Raw genomic sequence first — 16,662 nt, 5'->3', positions numbered from 1 at the left:
TGGCAGGGAAAAATCTAGAAGCAGTAATGCTAAAAGAGACTTAAGGGGTGATAATGAGCAGCAAATGTAGCAATGTGATATCCTTTAAAACCAGCCATTTGTAGTTTTGAGCTGCATACACAAATGCAGTACTTACAAAGAGCAGGGAGCAAGTACTCCTATACAGCTCTGGTGTAAGTGCACTTGCAATGTTGTGTGTAGTTCTGGGCACCAAATTTATGTAACTGGAGGATGCACAAAGAAGAGCAATACAAATTATTAGAAGTACTGGTTTAGGAAGGAGGGGGATGTATATTTTAGCTATGCTTATAACAACGCAAATATTTTGAAAGCTGTAAATACCAAAGAAAAGGGATTATTTAGTGTGATATGTGGGTGACTTATTCCATTTCAACTTCCATGATCTGTGAAAGAGAGTGCTTCATTTTATTTTTTCTTGTTATTGATGGTTGTTATGATTTTGCAGGTTAAAGCTTGAAACTCTTACAGATAAAGATCTTGGTATGCCAGGCTTTGAAAATATTGACGAAGGAGACCTTTCTGCCATGCAGCCTCTGGAGGTGCTTGTCCAGTTGGAGAAAAAACAAATAAATGAGACTGAGCCAGATGAATTTCCTCTTACCTCCAGCCAGGCTAGTGGAAGTGAACTACCAGGTAGTCAACCTCAGCCTATTACAGCACAAGCAATCCTGGAGGAAGATGAATTAAAAATAGATGAATATGATAGCGACTGAGTGCAACAAAATGTCAGTGCTGTTGGTCTAACATTGTTTAACAGAATTTTTTTTTTATTTTGTGGTAAAAGATTCTTTCTTGACTAGATTGTAACAAAAGCATCAATGATGTATTAAAGAGTGGGCCAGTTCTAATTCTGCCTTAATATTCCTGTGACTAATCACATGAGAGTATGCTACAGGCTTAAGCCCAGTGTGTACTGGGGTAGTATCAAGGTGCCAAGTTTCCTTACCTTCCCATGACGTTGCAGTATGGAGCCCTAAGTGTGTGAACTTAATCAAAGATGTTGCCCCATGCCTGTCCTGAGCCATCATAGTAACCTATATTTAAACAAAATTAAAATTATAAATGATCTGAAATATTTGAAAGAAAACTAATGGTGAATAGTAAATCACATTTTTATTTTTTTACACTTTTTAATTTAATCTTGCAGTTTCTGGGTATACCTTGTATACTTTTTGTCAGCATTTGGAGGTTTTACTAAATCTCACATGCTGCTGAAAACATTTACTACTGTTTGGAAACCTTTTGAGGGAAGAAAGAATAAAATGTAAATTGTAAAAAAGTTAGTTCAGTATTGATGTAAATAATAAATCTTACTGTTACTTGTTACAATTTTGTACTTTTTTGGCCAGATAGATATTTTATGTATGTTTATAAAAAGATGCATATGTTATATAGTAGGTTTTAGATTTTTTTTGAGATTTGCATAATTTATCAAGGAATACATCATTAAAATTAAAGTGCTTTGTACTCTTAAGGAAATTAATAGTTTATGTGAAAACATTTTTCCTCTAAATGACATCTAAATTTAGATATACTTTGCAGAAGGTGTCTGTTTAAATAAATAAATTCCTGTGGTACTGATAAATGAGATTGTAGCAGGGGTTCTCAAACTGGGGGTCAGGCCCCCTGAGAGGGTTGCAAGATTATTACATGGGGGGGGGGGGTTGTGAGCTGTCAGCCTCCACCCCAAACCGTGCATTGCCTCCAGCATTTATAATGGTGTTAAATTAAAAACTTTTTAAAATATATTTATTAGAGGGGTCACACTCAGAGACTTTCTTTGTGAAGAGGGGTCTCCAGTACAAAAGTTTAAGAATCACTAGATTATAGGAATGTAAGTATTTTCCATGAATAGACCATAAAATAGCATATGTAGATGAAAACTTTGTATATCTATATGCCTTAGTATGGCAGTAAAGAATAGAGTTTTGATGTGTTCTTATACTGAAATTTCATCTGGCCATCCCTATACTCTTAACAGTGGCCTAATCCTGCTGTCCATACTTGGTAGAAGTTGTGCCTGAGTCAGGATTGGGCTCACTTAAATTTCAGCTACAGCAATAAACACAGAGCATATCCGTAGAGCATGTATTAACTCATGGGGGTCAAAGATTTACCATGGTCTGCCTTTGTCAAATCATTGAAAACTTTCATTTTCTATCAGCAACTAGAAATCAGCTACACTACGCCCCTGTGTTATGGCTGGCTTTAAATGGTGGAAAACACTGGCTATTTTTATATTTAAAAAAGGAAAACAGGACTGAATGCCTTAACGTGACGGTTTCTCCTTTGCCATTTAAATAGAAACATGGAGCTCTTCAGAATGTAAGCACGGTGTCAGTACCCTAATGACCATGAATGCAGTTGTCTATTACATCATTACTACTCCAGTATGTTTCCAGGAGCAGGAGCTCCTCACGCTGACGTTTTGCTCCGCGGTAACTTGAAGGTGGGGGGTGCTGCTGCTGTAGCTCGAGGCAGTAGCGGTTATCGGCCACGCAACCTTCACTCTCAGCTCTGCCCCGCTCGCAAGGCAGGCCCCGTCCCCCGCCCCCACTTTAATGGCCGTAAACAGCTGTATCTTTCGCCCCGCCAAGCACAGGAGCCTGGGGTTAGTTGGCTGCCGGGGTAAGGCAGGGCTCAGGCAGGCTCCCTGGCCTCGCCCGCCCCTTAGCGGTTGGGATTTGCTGCCCTAGGCTGGCGTGAGGACGGGTCCGTAGGTTTCTCGCTGCGGGGGCAGCTCGGCGGGCGGACCGGCCCCGCCTGCCCCGGGAGCAGAGCGCTGCCGTTCAGCGTAAGTTAGCGTGTCCGCCCCGAGGGCAAATGGCGCAGGGACGGGCCAGGTCGAGCCGGGCGCAGGTGCCCGCCAGGCCCGGGCTGGAGGCGGGGCTGGCAGGTGAGTTCCCGGGGCGGGGCCCGAGGGGACGTGCGGCTGCCAGACTCCGGGGGCGGGGGCGGGGGCGGGGGCGGGAGCGGCTCGGGCGGAGGCGAGCGCGGATCCAAGCGGAGTGCGGCGCCCTGCCCCGCGCCTCAGGAGCGGCCCCACCCATCGAGCCGCGCGGCTGGGCGTCGTGCGCCGGTACCTGGCGGGGAGCTGAGAAGTTGCTGGCGGGACGCGGAGGCTCGCGGTGAGCGGGGCGGCCCTTGTCTGGCCGGGGGTAGAGGAGGGGAGGGCAAGGGCCGTGCAGGGTCGGGAGCCGCGGAGCGGGGATCCGTGGGGCGGCGGGGGCCGCTCTCTGCAGATCCCGTTGCAGAATCGGGGCCCAAGAGCCCCTTGTTCCCTTTTCCTGGGACTCGGTGAAACAGCGGCCAGAGAAGTGCCCCGTGCGCCTCTGCGCGTCACTTGATGGAGACGGGCTCGGTATAAAATCCCTTGAGTTTAGTTTATAGGCAATTAAAAAAATTCCCCACACTTTGCTGTTAGACTTTGCATTGTCAACGTGAAATGGCTGCTCTGGTCATTGTTAGTTTCTCTGCGTTACCTTCGTTGTAACGCCAGAGAATAAAATATGAAGCATGATTGTTTCCAGGTGGAATGGGATTATTTTTTTTTTAAGTGTGGGCTTTTCTTTGAAGAATCCACCAGTTTGGGTGGGGTTGTAAACTCGTCCAGGAATAGTGTTTATTTTTGGCTTGTTCAATGCTGAGCCTGTTGTTGGTATTTAACAATTTCTTCTCTGATGTTTGTAGGAAATGCAAATAAACTGGGAAGGGGATAACTTATAAATGTTCATACGATTATCTAGGTGTTTCTAGAACAGGAGATGGAATCACAAATGTCTTCCAGAAGTGCAGTGTCGCAGCACAGATCAAGGCAGCATGGCAGATCTACACAATACGATGAAGTATTTGTGGATTCCTCTTTTCTAGAAGATACAGCAAGTCTGCCTCAAAGTTCACAAAATGCTGAACTGCTACTGAGTGCGGATCGCTTGCCACCACCGCCTCTCCCACTGCAACCGCCTCTTGGCCCTGAATTTTACCCAAGTAATAGTGAAGAACCCTCTGATCTCAAACCAGTAAGACGATTTATTCCAGACTCCTGGAAGAACTTCTTCAAAGGGAGAAGAAATAATCCAGAATTGGATAAGCCATCGTCAGATATAAAATACACTTCGGGTGGAGTTGAATGTTCTCCACCAGGGTCTCCAGTACAGCAAAACCACAAGTCAGCTGCTAGTTCCTATAAAGACCCATATGAAGGGTCAGGTGGAAGCTATAATTCACGCAAACAAGCTGAAGCCATGCTTACCCAAGATCCTTATGCCTCCCTAGAACGACATACTCAAATGGCTCTAACTTACAGTGAGAAGGTGGAAGCTTATAATTTGAGATACTCCTACATGAAATCATGGGCAGGTTTACTCAGAATTCTGTGTGTTGTAGAGCTGCTTTTAGGTGCAGCTGTCTTTGCTTGTGTCACAGCCTATATACACAAAGATAATGAATGGTACAACATGTTTGGATACTCGCAGCCATATGGTTTTACAGCAAACAGTATATATGGAGGCTATTATTATAGTGGCCCCAAAACCCCTTTTATACTTGTTGTAGCAGGCTTGGCTTGGGTAGTGACTATAGCGCTTCTAGTGCTTGGCATGTCAATGTACTATCGAACTATTCTTCTGGACTCGAATTGGTGGCCTTTAACTGAATTTGGAATTAATGTTGCATTATTCATTCTGTATATGGCTGCTGCAATAGTCTATGTGAATGATGCTAACCGAGGTGGACTCTGCTATTACCAATTATTTCAAACACCAATGAATTCATCATTTTGTCGCATAGAAGGGGGACAGACAGCAGCAATGATCTTTTTGTTTGTCACGGTGATTGTCTATCTTATTAGTACAGTAGTTTGCCTAAAGCTATGGAGACATGAAGGAGCAAGGAGGCATAGAGAATTAATGGAACAAGAGGTAAGTCAAACTATCACATCAAACTGATTGCATCAGTTTTCTTGTGTGCATTTAGAGTGCATGTTGCAAGGTGGGATGAAGTAGTAGACATTGGGTTTCAGTTATCATTGTGCCTTGGGCTAACTGTCATGTTAGGCAAGTTGTCTTGGTATTAGTTTTCCCAACTATACAACAGGAATATTTAACCACTTTTGTAATATTCTGAGCTCACCAAAGGAAAGTGTCACATTGCAAGGTGCATTCCAGACCACTGAGGGGTTGTCACTGCCTGCCCTCAGTGCTTAATTTGTAATAAAAGAGGTGCTGGGGCCCAAGCAATTTTTTTTTTTTTTTAACTTTCATAACGATGCAGCAAGCCCAGAGGTGCCAGGGCGGTGAACTGCCAAACCTAGAGGTGCAGCAAGCTGCCCTGGCGCAAATGAAGCACTGCCTGCTCTGTAATCTTGGGTGCCTCACAATGCTTTGCTGCTGTAGTTCCTAGCTACAGCAACTCACCAACAGCCAGATAGCATGCAGGTCACACCCTGAGTGTCCATCAGCTCAGACCCCAGCAGCCTGTCAGCAACATCCAGTCATACTCTGGCTTCCACCAGACTTAGTTATTACTTGCAGGTGACCCCAATACATTTCCAGTCCTGAATTTTCAGATATTAAAGGTCCATTGCCCCTGTAAAGAGCCAACATTCAACAGTTTGCTACTTTAACCGGAGTTACCAAACCGTTCAGTTTGAACACAGCACTGGATTAGATTAGATTGTAGTAAAATAAACTTGTTTTATTTTTAAAGAGATTTTAAGTGAGTATAAGGTATTAAAAGTATAAGGTAATAAAGTCAGAAATAGTTACAAGAGAAATAAAAATAAAATGCTTTCTAGTAGCTAAAACTTAAGCTAGACTTAGTTCAAAGTAAAATCTTTACCACGTTTCCAGCAACATGGCTGACCAAATTCTAGGTCACAATCTCCGCCCCACTACACTCTCCAATTGAAAGGGCTGGTTCCTTTGTCGTCTTAGGGGTGAGAGAGATTGGGGTGTTTTTCTCTCTCCCTTTTATAATTCAGTAATCCTTTGGAATGCATTTTCCTGAGGTTTACCCCTAGATAAAGTTCATTTCAGCTGTGAGAAAGGAGATGTGAAGTGAAAGAAGTTCCCTGCTGTAGTTTGCCAAAATGCAAGTCACTCTGTGCCTGACCCTGTTCTTTGCCAGATTGCCAATCAACTTTAATGACACTTGGCTAGAGGTATCACCTTGTCCTTTATCTTTGAGAAACCAGTTACCCTACAGCAGTGGTTTTCAAGCCTTTTGTACTGATGACCCCTCCCTTTCACACAGCAAGCCTCTGAGTGTGATCCCCGCTTATACGTTGAAAGCGGTGGAGGGGGAGATAAATGTAATGGGGGCTGGGAGCTGTCAGCCCAAGGCGCTGATAACTTGCAACCCACATGTAACCACTTTGCGACCCCCTCTAAGTGTCAAGACCCCCAGTTTGAGAACCCCTGCACTATATTTGTCTTGTAAGCACATTGTTGTTCCTAACTCTTAATATGCATTTCATACATACTTTACATAAGAATATTGATGATCGAGTTATAAATTTTTAAATGATATCCACAAGGCATATTTTGCACAATTATTACAATAGTGTGTAGGATGTGAATATGGGGTGGTCACAGAAAGGCACTAGGTAAGGTAGTCTTTCCATTGATTTCAGCAGACCTTGGATCATGCAGTCACATGGAAAATGTCGAAGTACTTTCCCTAAATCAGCTGGGTCAACTGCTTCTTAATACATACTCTCCTCTGAACAAAAGATAGGGAAGAATATAGTATAAACTGACTTATTTTAACACTTTAGTAGGAGGCCTTAAAGCAAATAGCCTTTGGAGACACAACTTTCAATTTAGAAGTTAGTCAGAGCTACTCTAAGGATAAAGTAAAAAGAACAGGAGTACTTGTGGCACCTTAGAGACTAACAAATTTATTTGAGCATAAGCTTTCATGGGCTAAAACCCTCTGCATCGGATGCATCAGACTAACACGGCTGCTACTCTGAAATCTAAGGATATAAGAAACTGATTTTGTGAACGGAGTGTGCAAAATACCAGACCAGCACTACTGAGTTGTCTATGCATTTTCAGCTTTCCTCACACTACTAATTCAGCACTGTGTTCTTGGCTGTGAGAAGCCAAAGCCAAGCCATTTATCATTTGTATAATGACATTTCTCTGATATTTAGAGTAAGAAAGCTTACCAGTTTTTTAAATACAGAAAGCTAGATAATTGAGTGCTGCTTTTTACTGGTTTCCTACATTCTGGATATTGTGCGTGAAACAAAAAAACTTTAATGCATTAGTCCTTAAATTCTAAATCAGTTTTCAGGTCTCTTCCTGCAGGCCCTTTCTTGTTAGTGTATTTCCACTCACATTGTATGCCTTGTAGCTTTAGTATTTAAAAAAAAAATGATTCTTGGTTTCTAGTTATTTTAGCAATATTGGGCATAGATGGAGTTGCTTAAGGCTTAAAAGGAAAAAAAAATCCACTGAAATAAAATTTATTTTCATTATCTAGCATACAAATCTGCTATAAAGCATCATTGTATCTCTTTGATAGAGTTCAGTACAAATTATTAATGCATGCAGTATGAATATCATACAAATATTTTACTGTATGTTGTAGAGGCTCTTTATCGGGGTAGGCAACCTATGGCACGTGTGCCGAAGGCGGCACGCAAGCTGATTTTCAGTGGCACTCTCATTGCCCGGGTCCTGGCCACCGGTCCGGGGGCCTCTGCATTTTAATTTAATTTTAAATGAAGCTTTTAAAACATTTTAATAACCTTATTTACTTTACATACAACAATAGTTTAGTTATATATTATAGACTTATAGAAAGAGACCTTCTAAAAACATTAAAATGTATTACTGGCACCCAAAACCTTAAATTAGAGTGAATAAATGAAGCCTTGGCACAGCACTTCTGAAAGGTTGCCGACCCCTGCTCTAAATGTAAGACGGCAAGATCACTTGCGCTCTGTTCAACTATTTTGCAATTGCATTTGCAACATATTAGGAACCAGGGCTGGTGCAAGGATGTTTCGCACCCTAGACGAAACTGCCACCTTGCGCCCCCACCCTGAGGAGCCCCCCCGTGGCAGCTCCTCCCCTCCACCCTGAGGCACCCCCTTTGTGGCAGCTCCCTACCCTCCGCCCTGAGGCACCTCCCCTGCCCCAGCTCACCCCTGCTCCGAGCACAAGCACCCCGAGCACGCCGTGGCCGCTTCACTTCTCCCGCCTCCCAGGCTTGCGGCAGCTAAGCAAAGTGAAGCAGCTCACCCCTGCCCCGCCTCCTCCCCGAGCACGCCGTAACATTCTAACTTAATCTTTTTCTTCTTCAAATACAGTTTCACTCATGACTTGTCCTAATTTTAAATTAAATGAGTATCTCTATGATTCTCACAATATTCTAGTTAAATGATTAATTTTAATTATAAAAATCTGAAGAAAGTTTTACTGAAGTTTATATAAAAAATGGTCAAATTATTCCCACCCATCCTCCAACATTGTTCTATTCTATTTACTTGAAAATATTCCTAAATAGATTATTTTTATAGTGGTTAGTTTGACTGAGCTGAGTATGATGGAAAATTGTTGATGGCTGAGTTATTTCCCAAAACAGATTTTAAAAAAAGAATGATCACTGCCCCCAAGGAGTTCATGGTTTAATATCGCCAAAATATAAGAGAGTAACTAAAATGGTAGGGAGGAAATTGAAGTATCTTATCTAAAAGTAGTAACTGAAAGCCTGTGCTGTCCCATGGGTGTAATTCTTAAAGTTGTGTGTTTTTTTGTTTTTAAATAAAAACCAAAAATGGCTCAGAACTAAACTGGATGGTAACAAACTGTGAATCCCAGTGATGGTTCAACCTGGTGATGAACACACCAAAAAAAAAAAAAAACACCTGTCAACCATGCTTGCAACTGTTTCTATCACTTCTCACTGACTCAGCAGACATCCTGGGCTGCAGAGTGACAATCCTGGAATCTTTTTATAAGATACTCCAAATTAACTGGTGTAAATTGTTAGTATTTTTTGAATTACTGGCTTCTCTCTTTAAAAATTTATTTAAAACTAATGACACCATACTGCCATACATAGCTTTCCTGAAAATAATACATTTACTCATATTTAAACATTAATTGATCACAAATACCCTGTGTCGTATGACTTTTATGGGGTTTAGGATATTAAAGATTTGTGCTTTTGTAGAATACATACATGCTTCAAACCTTTGTTAAACAATAAACTTTTTTTTTTTTTAGATGAAAACACAATCTTTTCTACCACAAAGGATGGTAAGAACCAAATTTATTCTCTCCTATCTGTCTCTCTCGCCTAATTTTCTGACTGATATTATTATAGGATGGAAAGAGGTAAAGTTTTCCAAAGCGCTGGCCAGAATAGGTTAATTCTCTGTGTTGGATTTTCGCATTAGGTCTTAGCTCCTTAACACAAGACCGGTGGAACTCCACTATTTCTCAACCTTTTTTGGTCCTTCAGGGAAGTAGTGATCAGGTAGAACTAAAGTAATACCCCCTTTGGAGTGTTGCCTTCTGAATATTCTGGTTAACTTCTTTGACCATGGTAAAGAAAGCCAAGGAACTCCCTGCAGGAACTAGCAGCACCCATTGTTCCGGCTCTCCTCTAGAGCCTAGTGATGCCCATCAAGTGGCCTTTCTTGGTTTCAGCCTTGTTTTTCAGCTGAATCTGGTTCAGAGCTCTAAATTCTAATTCTTTGCCTCAAGTGTGTTGGTGCACCTGTGGTACCTTTTTGTGCGTGTGTCAATTTCTTGTTTTCAGCAGACTTTAGACCATTTGGTGTATCAGTGCTTGGTCTGTTACTTTTTTGAATATGCTTGAGTTCAATACTTCTTGGCACACATTTCTCTTGTTGTTCTGGTGCTTCCCTTGACAGGTCAGGACATGGCCCTCCCTCTTGGTTTTTTGGCAAGTATGGAGACAGTAAGGAAGAAAGACAGTTCAGTGTCTTCACATTTTGGCCATATTGTAGGATGATACCCAATACCCAGGATTGATCACCATGTTTGTTTTGTGCCTTGGAATCAACCATGATATGCAGGGTATAACTGCACATGTCATCTGACAAGCAAAGAAGTGTGGGAATTGCCTCCCAACCCTTACTGAGGCACCCCAGAGAGAAAAGGCTAACCTGGAGCACTTTGAAGGGTAAATCCTTTACGCTGAGCCCTGAATTAACCAAGACTACTGTGCACTGGGATTCAGTGCCTTCACTGCTCAAACCCCTAGTTTACCAGTTTAAACTAAATCAGTTTAATAAGACCAGGGCAGCTTTACCACAAAGTGCCTTGTGTAGGCATCAGCAAATCTTTGCCAGGTGTTGGAATCTTGGGAAATTAAAGTCAAGGGTATTGAACTGTCTCTCATCAGATGAGGCAGAGCCTCCGAGCAAGTGGTCGAATAAGGAGACAATGAGAGAAACTCTGCTACTCTCTAGCATGTCTGAATTGAAGCCTTATACTTCAGATAGCGCCACACTGAGACTTCAGAATTTTCCCCTCTTGTGTACCCAAAGCAGAGAAGCCAGTTATTTTGGGTAACTGTATGTGCTCAGTAATCTAATCAAGGTCTCCTGGATCTCTCTAGGGAAGCCCCAAAGCCCACAGTATCAATTTTGAGACATGCCTCTAACTGTGCGTCAGCAAGGGCAGGATCTCTTGGTGCAGTCAGAACACTTTTTGCACTGAGGCAGATGCTCATGCCCAAAGAAGCTCTGCCTTAGACACCAGAGCCCACAGCACTTCTTGTGCAGAGGCTCCAATGGTACTGATGCTCCCAAGAATACTTAAGGTCGTGTGGGAAGTATTGCCTTAACTCTGCCCACATAAAAAATGCAAACTTCGCAGTGCCGTTCTCCTGCCTAACAGAAACTACCAGATTCTCTGTGGGCACCACAATACCAAATCAGGATCCTTATTCCTACACTCCAGCAGGACCCTCAGGGAATGGGAAAAATTGTTGCTGATTGACAGATTAAATTAGACCCACTGAGCTACCTTTCTTACTAGTTTTCTTGTTGCACAATCACAATTAGTCTAGTAATACCTTAGGGGGCTTCCTTAAACTTTCCAGTTCTTCATTCGAGTCACACGAGACTAATATTTCCAAGCTGCCAAAAGAATGATATATAAAGGAACTGGTATCACTACTGGGGCAGATTTAAGGTTGTGTTGTGTGAGAAATCTCACTTTGTTTCTTTATGCAGTGGTAGTGTAGTCATGTTGGTCACAGTATATTAGAGGGGTAAGGTGGATTGGTCCAATAAAAGATATTCACCCACTTTACACTTACCAATTTTCTAACTCCATACTTTGTTTTTCTCTCTAATATTACGTTTGCATTCAGGAAGGCACAGGAAACTGTTTAATACCTGCAACTTTAACTCCACACTAACAATTATTTTGTGTTTTTTATATTTATCATTTTTACTTTTAAAATTAGTATGAAAGTAAAGATAGACCAAGAGAAGAAGTCAATTACAAGCAATTTAAGTCTGTGGAAATGAAACCTGAACTACTTAATGGCCACATACCATCAGGGCACATTCCTAAGCCTATAGTGATGCCAGACTACTTAGCGTGAGTGTTTTTGTAACTTTCCATTGTTTCATCAAAGAGGTGGTATTTTTTGTATTGGCTTATTTCAGTGTCTAACAACTTTTTCATACTTCATACTCTACTGGTCTCCAATTTCTTAAAGATATTAATTTTAAATAAGAAAATGATGGCCTGTGAACATAGCATGTAAATATTTAATATAAATGCATAATTTAAAAAATTCAAAATTTTGTAATAGTTTAAATAATTAAAATATCTAACAGAATAATTACCAAGGGGATGAGGAAAGGACATACAGTAATACAAACATAATTCAGAGAAGAATAAATGTACAGGCATTTCTTTGAACTTTTCTAAAACCTCTAATACTTATTCTTCTTAATCAGTCTGACAAAATCAGAATCAAACCTTAGCAAAGGAAATTTAGACATGAGTAAAATTCACGAAAAGTAATAGTCTTTGCAAGCTAATAGAACTCAATAGTTCCATAAGGACATGTTTCAAATAATGTTAATTTGCATAACACTTAACTCAGATTTCAAAGTCTTATGTATAAACTGCTGAAGTTTGCATGTGCTCAAAAAGCCATATTTACAGCTTTTTTTGAAAGTCATAACTCCAGCACTAATAATCATTTTTCTTATAGGAAATACCCAGCAATTCAGACAGACGATGAGCGAGATCGCTATAAAGCTGTGTTTAACGATCAGTATGCTGAATATAAAGAGCTCTCTGCTGAAGTTCAGGTGGTCTTAAAAAAATTTGATGATTTGGATGCATTGATGAGCAAGCTGTCTCTTCACCATGAAAACACACTGGTAAGTAGCTAACTAGATGCGTGTGTTTTTAAAAAAATAATAATAATAATAATAATTGCAAAACCTAACTAATTTGTTTTCAAGAATTGAGCACAATCTTAAACAGCTAGACTGCCTATGGGAAGAGAGAGACCTTATAATACTAAAGATGAACAAACAAGATGGACTTGATCTCCTGATAACCTATTACCTTCATATTACAGAAATAGTGAAACACTTCATCATAACTAGCTTATACTCATATTTTCATCAGTTTTTATTTTAGTTGTTTTCAGTTAGTTTCCATCTTAATTGAAAGCTTTGACTAATTTTAGTTGTTAGTGTTGACAAATTCAAACTAATGTTTTCATGAAAACAAAACCTAAGATGCATCTCAGTTCACACTTTTGACAAGTCTGGGTAGAACTTATGGGAGAACACTAACAACAAACATGTTTTTTAAAATACTTCACCCTTTTGTTTTAATAGGAACATGACAGAATTTCAAAAGTTCTGCAAGAATACAAAAAGAAGAAGAATGTGAGTATTTTGAGCTTTACATCCTAATACTAGGCGGGGGGTCAGAGTGGGTGGGATTATGGGAGTGCCCATTTTTCTGGGGCCCCCCAGTTGGCTGGGGGTCCTGTGGGCAGGCCCAGTGGCATCTGTCCCCCCCACCCAAAGTTGGGGCCTACCCAAGTGTTCCATCCAGGCTACGCCACTGGTTTGCAATAATAATCCAATGGGTGGTTAAGAGGATGTAAGTCAGTGGTGGGGAACCTGCAGTCCACAGGCTGCACGTGGCCCGTCAGGAAAATCTGCTGGCAGGCCGCGAGACAGTGTTTACACTGACCGTCCACAGGCATGGCTGCCTGCAGCTACCAGTTCATGTCCACTGGGAGCTGCGGGCGGCCGTGCCTGTGGACAGTCAATGTAAACACTGTCTCACGGCCCACCAGTGGATTACCCTGACAGGCCGCTGGTTGCCCACCACTGATGTAAGTAGACAAAAGCAGCTTTAACAGCAGGCACAATCTGTTAGTTAAGGGTATGCCTAGCCTTTGCATGTTGGGAAGCTGTTACAATGTTCTGTGTACCTGTCACATAAAATGCTGGACACTTGAGAAAGTAGGTGAAGTGTGTTGCCCAACCCATTACAATTTCATGTTGGTTGCATCTTGTGATAGCACTAAATATATAAACTAGATTTAAAAAGAAACAGTTGACTTTCTTAGGCTAAAGTGTTTTTCTGTTTGATGGTAGGTCCCATCTATTTAATGTCTTGCCTTGAGAATGCTTGCTAACATTGTTCAATTATTTTTTGGAAGCAATCCATTTTCCAGCCACACATGCAACAAAAAGCCAACATTCCTTGTCAGTGATAAAACAATGTGGTACATATGCTTAATCTTGAAGGGAAGTCTCTCATTTTCTTTTTAATCAAAAAAAATTGGGGGTGTGAAATATATATTAGTTGCAGAATAACTATTGCTAGAATCCAGAAGTGGTTTTACTTTATTGCTATTTAGGTAGGGGTGTGTGTGTGCGTGTGTAATTATTTGCATTCCAGTAAAATCTTGGCAATATAATCTCTTGATTTGTACCTTTTTGGTTTTTTACTCAATGCAAATTGAGGGTTCATATTAGTCTGTTTTCACTGTTTTGTCATTTGTTTTGTAAATTTTTTTTGTTAAAGATCACCAGATACAAACCATCAGAACACAAATATATAACTGAAACAGGGCAGCACAACATACTTATTTAAAATACAAATAAAATTGTATTACTTTACTAAATGGCTAAAATACATCAAAACCACAGCCCCTTTTCCACCCACCAAGAAAGCAGGAAAAGGGCAGGTAGAAGAAATTGTGTTCAAGGAAGAACAGCGTGTGTTTGGAGAGCATGACCCCTTTTGCATATGTGCTGTCCTCAGCCAACTGCATTATTGATTGTTCTTGGAGGAAACTGAAAGATACATTGTATTAATGAGTTGTTGATTTGCTTGTATATTTCCTGCAGGATCCTTCATTTCTGGAGAAAAAGGAACGTTGTGAATACCTAAAGAACAAACTTTCTCACATAAAACAAAGAATTCAGGACTACGATAAAGTTATGAATTGGAAAATACAGACATAGTATCACTTTAACTTTATGTGGAAGCTACTTAGTATTTTGAAATAGAAATTATTTTTAAATATTTATCTTCAACATTTATCAGCTTCCTAATGTGAAACCAATTGCTTCCTCAATCAATTCCTGTATGTAGTATATTTAAATCTTGTGCGTTTCTGACAGGTTTTGTATGCAATCCTATTTTAAATGCAATATAACAAATAAGTTAACAAGCTATTTTATGGCATCTACATTAATTGTATGCTTTTATTACTAGATAAATGCCCAAGTCTGTCCCTTTTTATGAAATCATAGGTATATTTTTACTCATCTGTTCTCCCTTTCTTCTGTCTCTCTCTTTAAATGTGTGCACCCTTTCCACCAGATCTGGTTCTTCTAGATCTAGTCAAGAATCTGTGCAGTAGTGCTGTAACAACCTCAGATAGTGACTTGGTGTATTTCCTGTATAGTTAGAGCCCTGCAGATCTGCAGATATCCACTTCATATCCACAGACCATGTTTGCAGATTGGATGCAGATACAAATTTTGTATCTGTGCAGGGCTCTACATATGGTATTGGAAATAACTGGGCTGTTTTTATGGCCATAATTCAGCAGAGTATTTAAGCACTTTAGTTCAAATAAATGAAACTGTGCATTCATGTCTTTACATGCTCCATGGAATCAGAGCCACTTGTTAGTCTTTGCCCACTTTTTTCCCCATTCTGAGGATTGTTGCTTTCTATGGGGTGAACCCACAGATTTATCAGAAACTACTGATTGGCGTCTGCCAGACAGGAAGGAGAGAAATGTGGTACAAGCCTTCTTACTGTTTGATCCTGAATATTTATTTAATTCTTATATCTTTGTCTTTTCTCATGCAGAAGTTCTAAAGAAAGCAGTTGAGGTTTTGCCTGAATAAGGACTGCAGAACAGGTCCTATATTAGCAACCATAGCATAGCTTAATTCTGACCTCTGCCTTGCAGAGGTGAGATAACTTATTCACATTCAAGAGGAACATGACTCTCTTGTTTGAGAAAACTGGAGAGAGTAGCTGATGCAGGTAATTGTAAACATTAGGAGTCGATTGTACACAAATTTTAAACTTAATTCTCAGTATAAAACCTCCCAAAAAAGTTACGGTATATAAACCATAAGCATGCGATGAAAATCCAAGTGAAATGTTGTTCACTGATGAGACACAAGCCTCTAGAGATTTAGCGTACCTTTATACTAAACCTTACAATGTGGTTTGAATTGTAAATCTATCTTGTATCACAGTTGTAAATACTTACAAACTTATGAAAACAATATCATCTTAGATGAGTTTTATCTTTGTATGAACTTTTTTTACTAATTAAAATACACTAAAATTGTTAGTCATTTTCTCATTGGTAGTAGCCTCTTCACTGAACAGTTTTCGGAACCAATGTGTCACTGGACATTTTGTTCTGAAATATGTTGTTCAAATGTCCAAAACAATACATAAACATAATACTTGGAGTCTTGCTATAAGTGCTTGGAGCCAATTGCTTTTGTTAGGATTACATAATGGCTTTTATTAGAGGTCTTTTTTACTGGAACTTTCTATGCTTGGTCTCAGTTTAGAAGGGATTATATCTCCAAGCTATAATCTGTTATTACTATGGTAGCTTTCCGAGTGTAGAGAGGTATGTTGGTAGCTCCTAGTGTAAGGCTGTAGTGTTTCCGTCTGACCTTACACTGCTGTTCTACAGCACTGCAAGGATCTGTAATTCAAAGCCACTTCTAGCTTTCCCCCCTCTTTTTTTAAAAGAAAAGGGGAACACTTAAAGTGAAAAAAATTTACTAATATCAGTGATGGGTTTCAGTACTCAAGATATGGAATTGGGATTGTTGGCTTCCCAGCATGCTGTTAACTTGGTCACATTGCTTATCACATAGATTTTGAGAGCTTTATTGTGCTACACACTTCAAAAGATAACCAGAAATAAAAATGTACATACCATATGACCAAATGAATGTTATTTCAAGAATCTAAACTCAGGTTCTGACAGCTGGGAATTTAAACTGTAAACCTAAGTTTACAAAACATTTGTGTATGTTTCTAGGTATATCGTAGGTAATCACTTGTTAGTTTTAATGGCTGGTCTTAAAATGTGTGCCCATCCAAATAA

The 16,662-nt window shown here is 40.2% G+C and overlaps 2 protein-coding genes and 1 long non-coding RNA gene across 19 annotated transcripts in view; 2 read left to right on the top strand and 1 right to left on the bottom strand.

Annotated features, from left to right (window-relative positions):
* RAD17 (RAD17 checkpoint clamp loader component) overlaps positions 1-1,347 on the top strand; it is a 31,964-nt gene extending 30,617 nt beyond the window's left edge. For 5 of the 6 annotated variants that reach the window (XM_039545123.1, XM_039545124.1, XM_039545121.1 and 2 more), the window contains one exon: positions 467-1,347. In XM_039545123.1, coding sequence (XP_039401057.1) covers positions 467-734 — 268 coding nt within the window. In that variant the 3' untranslated portion in view covers positions 735-1,347. The remainder of the gene's footprint in view (positions 1-466) is intronic. The other variant, XM_039545125.1, reaches the window with a different exon arrangement.
* On the bottom strand, positions 549-3,313 carry LOC120408333. 6 transcript variants are annotated; one of them, XR_005600617.1, is made up of 4 exons: positions 2,366-2,495; positions 1,182-1,260; positions 968-1,055; positions 549-689 (listed from the first exon to the last, which is right to left on the bottom strand). It is a non-coding gene; the product is annotated as an uncharacterized LOC120408333 (long non-coding RNA). The 6 variants fall into 6 exon arrangements; XR_005600618.1 differs by lacking the exon at positions 2,366-2,495 and adding an exon at positions 2,139-2,281; XR_005600619.1 differs by lacking the exons at positions 1,182-1,260; positions 2,366-2,495 and adding an exon at positions 3,105-3,313.
* MARVELD2 (MARVEL domain containing 2) lies at positions 2,422-16,662 on the top strand. Of its 7 annotated transcripts, none has more exons than XM_039545135.1 (8): positions 2,422-2,459; positions 3,768-4,940; positions 9,261-9,293; positions 11,479-11,615; positions 12,241-12,412; positions 12,881-12,931; positions 14,414-14,504; positions 15,390-16,662. In XM_039545135.1, the coding sequence occupies exons 2-8, from the start codon at positions 3,786-3,788 to the stop codon at positions 15,425-15,427; spliced, it is 1,677 nt and encodes a 558-aa protein (XP_039401069.1). In that variant the 5' UTR covers positions 2,422-2,459; positions 3,768-3,785; the 3' UTR covers positions 15,428-16,662. The 7 variants fall into 7 exon arrangements, with proteins under 7 accessions (XP_039401069.1, XP_039401068.1, XP_039401065.1 ...); XM_039545134.1 differs by lacking the exon at positions 2,422-2,459 and adding an exon at positions 2,684-2,815; XM_039545131.1 differs by lacking the exon at positions 2,422-2,459 and adding an exon at positions 2,783-2,917.

The sequence above is a fragment of the Mauremys reevesii genome, linkage group 6 (genome assembly GCF_016161935.1).
Source record: "Mauremys reevesii isolate NIE-2019 linkage group 6, ASM1616193v1, whole genome shotgun sequence".
NCBI classification, from domain to species: Eukaryota; Metazoa; Chordata; order Testudines; family Geoemydidae; genus Mauremys; species Mauremys reevesii.
This window is presented reverse-complemented; position numbering and strand designations above follow the sequence as displayed.